General features: G+C 39.6%; 1 protein-coding gene across 2 annotated transcripts in view; it reads right to left on the bottom strand.

Annotated features, from left to right (window-relative positions):
* Positions 1-8,802, bottom strand: part of CDR2 (cerebellar degeneration-related protein 2, 62kDa) — a 24,983-nt gene that overhangs the window by 8,767 nt on the left and 7,414 nt on the right. The window contains exon 2 of one of the 2 annotated variants that reach the window (XM_008574224.1): positions 7,112-7,224. In XM_008574224.1, coding sequence (XP_008572446.1) covers positions 7,112-7,224 — 113 coding nt within the window. Of the gene's footprint in view, positions 1-7,111; positions 7,247-8,802 lie in introns of those variants that run through there. The other variant, XM_008574222.1, reaches the window with a different exon arrangement.

Raw genomic sequence — 8,802 nt, 5'->3', positions numbered from 1 at the left:
CTTTATCTCCTTCTTCCAGAGGATGCATGTTTCCTGGCTGGCTCCATCTAGTCCAGCAGTCCTTAGCATGGGGTCCACAAACAGAATTTAGAGGGTCTGTGAACCTGGATGGGGAGACAGCTACATCTTCACTTTTTTTTTTTTTCCTTTTTATCTTTTTTACTGACTGGCAACGGGATCGCAACCCTCGGTGTCGCGTCCGCACCGCGCTCAGCCAGTGAGCAGGAACCAGTCTCCACATGGGATCCAAACCCTTGGTGGGAGCGCCGCTGCACTCCCAAGCGGGGCACTCTCCAGTGCGCCACCGGGCCGGCCCTACATCTTCACTTTTGATAACTTCTAATTGAAACTTAGCATTTCCTTCCATTATGAATGGAGGCAACAAACCACCACTAGTGTTAGGGGTATCTGGGACTTCATCACCAATGGAAATCACATATGTCTTTACATCACACTACGGTAGTTTGCAGAAATCTTGATTTATTGCTTACACTCATCCCTGTTTGAAAATGTGGTAGTTTCTAGATCTTGGTATTTAATATGTTAGTAAATACCTATACTAATGTACCACAAACTTATTTTTTCAATATTTGGTAGGGTTTTTTTTGTTTTTTGCTGTCTAGCCAGTACAAAGATCAAACCCTGGACCTTGGTGTTATTAGCATGACACTTTAACTAACTGAGCTAACCAGCCAGCCCTGGTATTTCAATGTAACAGATTTCCTTTACAATTCAATGTATTTTAAGGGATCATCACAGACCTCACTAAATAGTCACAGGGATCCATGGCACAAAAAATGGTTAGGAACTCCGGTTGTCCTTTAGGCTTCATTTCAGAAGTCTTTTCAGACCACCCAGTCTAAAGCAGCACCCCTCCCTCCCAAGGCACCCTTGTTGAATTCCCTCAAGCATGACAATAATCAATGAGTTGTTTACTTGTTATTGCCATCCTTCTTCTAAGAAGGAAAGGCTCTTGTGTATTGAGTCCATTCCTTACACACAGTAGGGGCTAAAAAACATTGGCTAAATGGCAATTTCTACAGCCTTATTCACAACAGCTTCTTGTGCTCGGCACCACAACTCAGAATGTCAAGAGAGATTTAATTGAAAGATTTTGAGAAGGGCTTTGGTTAGAGACCTCCTGGGAAAAGAGCCCATTAGCCACTAATTCTCTCCCCCTTTCCCTATTTATAGATTATTTCTCTGTATTCATTTCCATGGCAACAATACTCCCCAGGAATCTGAAGGGGAGACACAATTCCTACCAGCTACTGCATGGGTCCCAAGTCGCTGCCCGTCCCCCTTTCTTTGGTGGCTGCCTGGTATAGGGATCCGAGCCCTTGACCTTGGTGTTGTCAGCACCACGCACTCCCAAGTGAGCAACCAGACAGCTTTTCTTGTTCTTGTTGCCCCTCTTTAAAGATATAATGTTTGAATGAGGTATGCGGTCAGCACACAGGAAACAAGTCAGTATGCAAATAAGTACAAAGTGGCCGTTTAAAAAACTACAGAAAGTTCGTCTTGGTTGATGCATAAAAACCTGTGATCAAAACACAATGAAACCGTTTAAGGACCTGTGATATTTTGGTTTTAGAGGGCTTGGCTTTAAGGTCAATCTAAGGAATGGAAGGGAGGTTGTTTCACACAGTGGGAGTTTAATCTTATTATACCAAATCAAAATTAATCAGAAAAGCCTTTTATGTCTCCAAGAATCAGTTACCTACAAAGGAGCTAACTGGCTCCATCTAGTCCAGCAGTCCTTAGCATGGGGTCCACAAACAGAATTTAGAGGGTCTGTGAACCTGGATGGGGAGACAGCTACATCTTCACTTTTGATAACTTCTAATTGAAACTTTTTTTTTTCCTTTTTATCTTTTTTACTGACTGGCAACGGGATCGCAACCCTCGGTGTCGCGTCCGCACCGCGCTCCCACAAACAGAATTTAGAGGGTCTGTGAACCTGGATGGGGAGACAGCTACATCTTCACTTTTGATAACTTCTAATTGAAACTTAGCATTTCCTTCCATTATGAATGAAACGTCAAATTAATATTTATCAAATTTTTTCTGAATCTTGAAGGAAATGGGTTTGCTTATATTTCCCACCATTTATCTCAAGGGACAGCTATGCTTCCGATGTTCTAGTTTTCTCAGTTCAGAATCTTTGATATACAGCCCCAAATGAATCTGACTGCCATATTAAACAGGGGAGGTCAAGGGTTTGAATCCCTGCACCAGCCAGCCACCAAAAAACCAAACCAAAACAAAAAATAAACAGGGGAAAGGGAGAAATTTTAAGCAAAACAGTGGCGGAAGGGAGACATGGAGAGTACAGAAATGTAGGCAAAAATGTCAGCTTATAGCAAGAGATCTGAACAAAGTTTAAGTCCCCTGGGTTATCTCACTGCCTACGAATTTGCATAGAACTACATCTCAGCTATGAGTACAAGGTTCAGGTTATGCACAAAAGCTATAAAAAGGCCACCTTTGTGACTGAGGGAAACCTCTGGAAAACAAAGGCCAGCAGGAATACATTAACACCTATTTATAATTGTAGAGCCCTAACCTAGGATGCAGGAAAGGACACAAACAAAACTGAAAACACATAAGGAATGGAATGGAAATCTGGCTTGTAAGCAGTGTTGGGATTATCCTTAAATTAAGGATTATAGCTCAAATCTTTTGAATTTATTGTCACAATGACCTTCCACAATAGTGAAGAAATATTTCCCCATTACCTTTGAAAAACCGCTTTCCCCTGATTAAAGTAATATATTTCCCCTGTAGGAAATTTGGAGAGGGGTGCATGCATATGAAAATAAAAACCACCTATAATCCCATTATTAAAAGTTTGACTTGTTAAGATCTACTTTCCAGTAATTCAAGAGGATTTTGTTTTTTCAGAGTTAAGATTCTTTCATTACTGAAATTCTTAAAATGTGGGTAAATAAATCATGCAACAATTTATACCATTCAAAATCTATATACTTCCATAATCTCATCCCCTCAGCACAACCCTGTACCAATGTAGTGCAACCATCCTTACCACCATTCCATAATGCAGCAACAGGATCTGAGAGGTAATTCACATGCCTAAATTCTCTAGCTATTGACAAATAAAATTGAGGGCTTATACCTGAATCCTAACCCAGAGGCCAGAGCTTCTTCTACCTCCTTTAAAAATCATCATAGGTGGAAAATCATGGTTTAGGAATTATTAGAAAAGCTCTGTAAACTGTTTATTTATCTCCTGTTAAGAAAATGATTTCAACAAGGACTTATAGATAACCTACTATGTGCAAAAGACAATGAATAAACACAGCAATGGCTCTCAATCTTGCAATGGGAAATGAGGGAAGGGTGGAATAAAACAAATATGAAATAACTATAATTTGCAGTAGGATATTGATAAGTGCAGTAAAAGCAGCACAAAATACTTGAGGAGTCATAAACTCTTAAAAGAAGGGACTCCTCCAAGGCCAGACTACTGTGAGTGGTAGGCACAGCTCCTGTGGGGGGTAATGCAGGTGCCCCAGGCAGAGAAGTAACAAAAACCCAAGGCTGTAGTTGCTTACACCATTCCAGGAAAGTGTAAGTGAACCCAATGTGTCTGATGGTGTCAGATCTCACTACTCTCCAGAGCTTCTCTCCACACACCCCTCCCCCCACCGCCCCCATACTGGCCCCATCTGGGAGAGAAAAACTTGCTCTGGACTCAAAGTTAAGATGTCCAAATTAGCACTGAATAAAAGTTAGAGGCTACAGGGTTCTCCGAAGCCAGTGGAACCATTATTTTCAATAGCTTATTTAACCTTATTTTTTAACATCAAAAACGATGCCTACCTGACCAATTTTTATAAGGATTGTTTGATAGCTACTAATAGTCTGAAAGAATACTTATGGTTCTAAGAAAACATCCTTTAGCAGTTTCCTAATTGTCTATTTCCAACAATCTCCGATTTCTAAATCAGATTTTGGGGGATCTTTTTTTCCCCTCTTGTTTCTGAAGTGTCAGTGGGGATCTTATCCTAATATTTTCTCCAGTTCTGTACTCACTGTTCTTCATCCATTCTGATCATTTTCACAGACCATTTTCCTGGACTGTCTCATTTTAAACTTCTGTGAGTAGTGGGATAAGAGCTGATTTTTTGGTTTTCAACTATATTTTTCTAAATTAAAAAAATGACCATATATTACTTTTCTAACAAAGAAATGTGCACAAGCCCACCACAGTCGAGGGCTTGGATCCCTGCGCTGGCCAGCTGCCGGGTGGGGGAGACACGTGTACAAGTGAGTCCACTTGTGTAAAGTTCAAAAACAAGCCACGTGAATCTAGGGTGTGGGAGTCGGAGTGCTGGTTAGTGCGGAGGCAACTGCACAGGCTGAGAGTGTTGTCACACCTTATCTGGGTGCTAGTTGTGTGGGTACGTTTACTTTATGAAAATTCGTCAAATTACACATTTAGGATTTGTGCTCTTTTCTGTATGTATATTTCAATAAAGTTTTACATAAAGAGAGAGAGAAAAAAACTAACAGAAGGTTTATACTGAGACTATAAAGTTTAGTGGGCTCCTAAAGGCTGCAATAACCAGAGGTACATAATGCAAGGGTCTTCAGTAGAGATCAGGCTCTTTGGCTGCCTGCTTACTTCTACAAGAACATCAGGGAGTCTTTGTTTTAGACTACTGGAGAAAGACCTCGGAAGTCCATGCTGTGATCTGTAAGTCTGGACAGGTACATATCAGTGAACGAGAAGGCAGAAAGGCTGGTCTGTGGGATGTGGCTGGTAAGTGGGCTTAGCCATACTGCCATCTCATCTCCCCGCTCAGCCCAACCCTGTTTACTTTCAGAAAGCAATTTATAAAAAGAAAGAAGAAAGCCAACTGTAACAGTAGAGAAGAAATCTAAGACAGTGATTGTTCTTAGTCAAAAGAGAGTAAAATATGCTCTCTGTAACGCCTGGATCTATGAACCAGTGGGCCACATGCTCTACTATAAAAACAAGAGACTCATAAAAATGTTCCTGGAAGCACTCCATGCTAAATTTAAATAGTTTTGTACATGTATTTAATTTTACACTTATTTAATCATTGAGGCCTGAGCTGGATACTTTATTTCCATTATGCTTTGCAAGATCTTATGGTGGAACATTATTTGTAGATTTGGAGAATCTTAAAGATCTTTGGATTATACCAGAATGTCAATGATCTGTCTTAACTGTCTCATCAGCCTTGATACCAAAGAAAGGAACACAAAGGCAGAAAGACAACAACTTAGAACACATAGCAACTGTGCGTATAACCTTTTACACCAAGAGGCATCATTCTCCTAATTATGCAAATATTTGGACTTCTTTCACCTATTCTTGAAAGATATGCTAACCTAAGTATCAGTTATAGGGTTTTATAGATGCTTTCATAGGAAACATACATACAATGTCCTAAGACTGTGTTTCTACCCAAGTACAAATAAATACGCCTCACAGTATATGAGTACTGCTCTATGAAATCTTCCAATGAATTGAAAAACAAAGCCTAAGAAACAAAGCAGGAAAGAGTTCCTTGACCATATATAATATTTGGCTAGTTTCAAAATGCATGTTTTTTCTGCATTTTTAGGTTTTTGGCAAATTTTACAAGTCATTAAATTCAATTTAGGGTACATCATACTCTATGCTCTTTTGATGAAGAATGTGCTAAAAGTGATCTCTGGTGGGTTAAATATCATTACAAACTATGCCTTCCCTAGAACCACAAAAGTATATTTCAGTCACACCATTGGCTGTACTCATAAATCCTGCTGAAGGGAAGGGCCTATTATATACGTCTTCGCTTTGGCTACTACATAAAATTAACGGCTACTGAGATTATAAATTTGCTTTAGTTTTGATGACAGGTTTACTTGTATTCAGAAGTTGAAATGTATGTGATGCTACTGTTTTAAAGGCAAAGACTGTAATTCCACTTCTGTGCATTCCCAGCACCTGGTTTAGCAAATAATTAAAGCTTAAGTGCTGTTCATGAGGAGCTGCTTCACTGTTCCAGGGTTTTCTACATTTTTCTGTGCATAGACACAAAAGTCCTGGGTCTTCTGCACCAATTTGAGGGGGAGGAGTTTGTAAGTTAAGTGTAAAGCTTTTTTGGGGGGCAGGGGTGGTACTGAGGCATGGAGAAAGGTGTTCTGATGGGACAATTGTCTGGGTGATATCACAATTATCTTCTTTATAGTCAAGTGACCTACATATAACTGGGCTACTTGAATGGGACCATTTATAAGATAGCAGCAACTTCCATTTTAAAGCCTTAGTCTAGCATCTTTCATTTTAGTTTGTTAAACTAGGCAAAAAGTAATATTTTAATGAAAAAATATAGAAAAATGTAAATAAATTAAGATTACAGCAGGGAGGAAAAAACATGTATATTATGATTAATTCTTTGAATGGCACACATTATGGAATCAGGTACTATGATTTTTTTCCTTTTTATCTAAACCCAAATTTAGGATGCTGTTTGGTAGTGAGAGGGAGGGAAAAGCCACCAAGGAGGGGGCACACGAGGAGCTTCAACAGTGTGGCTAGTTTTCTTTCTTAAGCTGGGTGGTGGGTACATGGGTGTTCATTGCATTTTTTTTATACCTTTCTGTATATCTTAAATATTGCATATTTAATTTTTTTTAAAGAAAAAAAGCCAAAAAACTAAAGTCTAATATTCACAGCTTCATTTTGCTTCACATACTGGCAAACACTGGAACATTTAATTCTAGCACACTTCACCAAGGGTGAAGAGAGAAATAGAAATCTCTTTTTTTTTTTTAAAAAAAAAAGATGATCGGTAAGGGGATCTTAACCCTTGACTTGGTGTTGTCAGCACCACGCTCTTCCAAGTGAGCCATGGGCCGGCCCTGAAATCTCTTTCATCATAGCAGACTTATATGATGGAAAAGCCTAAAGAAAGTAGAAATCAACCTCTTCACATCTGATGATTCATATTCTTAAAAAGACTGCATTTGAAATTAAACACTGCTTCTAATTGCAAGTGTTATTTTAGCAGCATATGACTGGTACAACAACATGACACACCTCAAAGTGTAACTCTCCTGCTGAGTTAATTACCTCAATTTCCTGTAACTGCTCCTGATTGGTTGTGTACATCTGCTGAAGAGACTCCTCCAATTCTGTGTTCCGATCCAGTAATGTCTTCCCAAGCTCAGCCGCAAGTTGGAGATCTAGCACAACAAATGAATCTTAGAATAATACAAATCATCTCACTTCAACATTTTGTATAACCTAGTCCTTAAAATAGGAATGATCCAAGTACTAAGACATAGTTTAAGTCAGATCCCAGTGGAAGGTGGAATGGCACAAAAGGAAACCTGAGTTCTACTTAAAATTCAGTTGAACTGGAGCCCTGTAGCAGGTCAAAGTACTCTTTTATGTATCCTGACTTGCAAGACGTGAAAAACAGTAATCTACTTTATGGAGATGTCTGCTTTTTTTGAATGGACCCTTGAGCCAAAATACAGGCAGATTTTTCAATAATCTCTAAAGTTCCCATGAATCTGGCTGCTATGAATACAACTGTCAAAGCAAAGCATGTTGTCATTTATCCTGGACTCCTTAGGGGACTAAAAATTATTAAGTCAAGAAAAGGAAAACTACATCAGTATTAAGCACATTGCCGCAGGTCTCTCTCATTTTTTTCCACTTCTCTTCATGTGGTCCTCCAAGATGAGCAACAAGATAAGCAAAGCCGCAAGATGGTTTTTGAGGTAATTACATGTCAGTAGCTCATACCTTCATTTAGCACAAAACGGTAGATTATTTTAAACCACATTTTTCAACTCTCACTCTTCTTAGGCACATATGCACATAAAACAGGATTTGTTTCCATTACATACAATTCCAGAAATAATCAGTTAGTGACAATACAAAAAAGGATACTAGTAACACAGGTAGTTGAAATACTTATCTGCATAATAAATCTTTATGAAGCAGTCCTCTGATATAATGCGAAATGCAGTGAACTTTGAGTAGGAAGGTCAGGTCTAGTTCTGACTACCAATTTACCAGAACACTTTCAATATAATGACTTTAAAGGTCCCTACACTTAGTATTCTTGTTTAAAGACATGGCTGTCTTGCCAATATATGATTGCAAAAATCAAATGAAGTAATATACAAGGAAGTACTTTACAAACTAAGCTGCAATACACAGGCAAAGCATTACTAGTATTCATTGATTCACAAATGAATGTTGTTGTTGGTAGGCACTGTGCTAAGCAGTGGCTGTAGAATAGTGAAGAAAATGATATTTCTGCTTTGCTAACATTCCCAGATCATTGGGGAAAGCCAGACAGCAAGTAAGTAAACTTACAACTGCAATAAACACCATTCGTACATGCACACATACATTCAGTAATACCAGACTACTAGACACTGTTCTAGGCACCAGGGATACAAGAAACTCAGATAGGCTGGTTGGTTAGCCCAGTTGGTTAGAACACAGTGTTGCCACCAAGGTTAAGGGTTAGGATCCCTCTACCAGCCAGCTGCCAAAAAAAAAAAAAAAGAAACTCAGATAAAAAATTGCTCTGCCCTCATAGAGCTTATATCCTGTTGATAGAAACAGCATGATAAAGGGGCCGGCCCGGTGGCGCACTGGATAGTGCGCCGCTTGGGAAGTGCGGCGGCGCTCCTGCCCGAGGGTTCAGATCTCACATACGGACCGGTTCCTGCTCACTGGCTGAGCGAGGCGCGGGAGCAGCACTGAGGGTTGCAATCCCGTTGCCGGTCCCCGGTCCGGTA

This window comes from Galeopterus variegatus, unplaced genomic scaffold, assembly GCF_000696425.1.
Source record: "Galeopterus variegatus unplaced genomic scaffold, G_variegatus-3.0.2 Scaffold1016, whole genome shotgun sequence".
In the NCBI taxonomy this organism is placed as follows: Eukaryota; Metazoa; Chordata; class Mammalia; order Dermoptera; family Cynocephalidae; genus Galeopterus; species Galeopterus variegatus.
The sequence above is the reverse complement of the archived record's forward strand: the minus strand, read 5'-3'. Positions and strand labels throughout refer to the sequence as shown.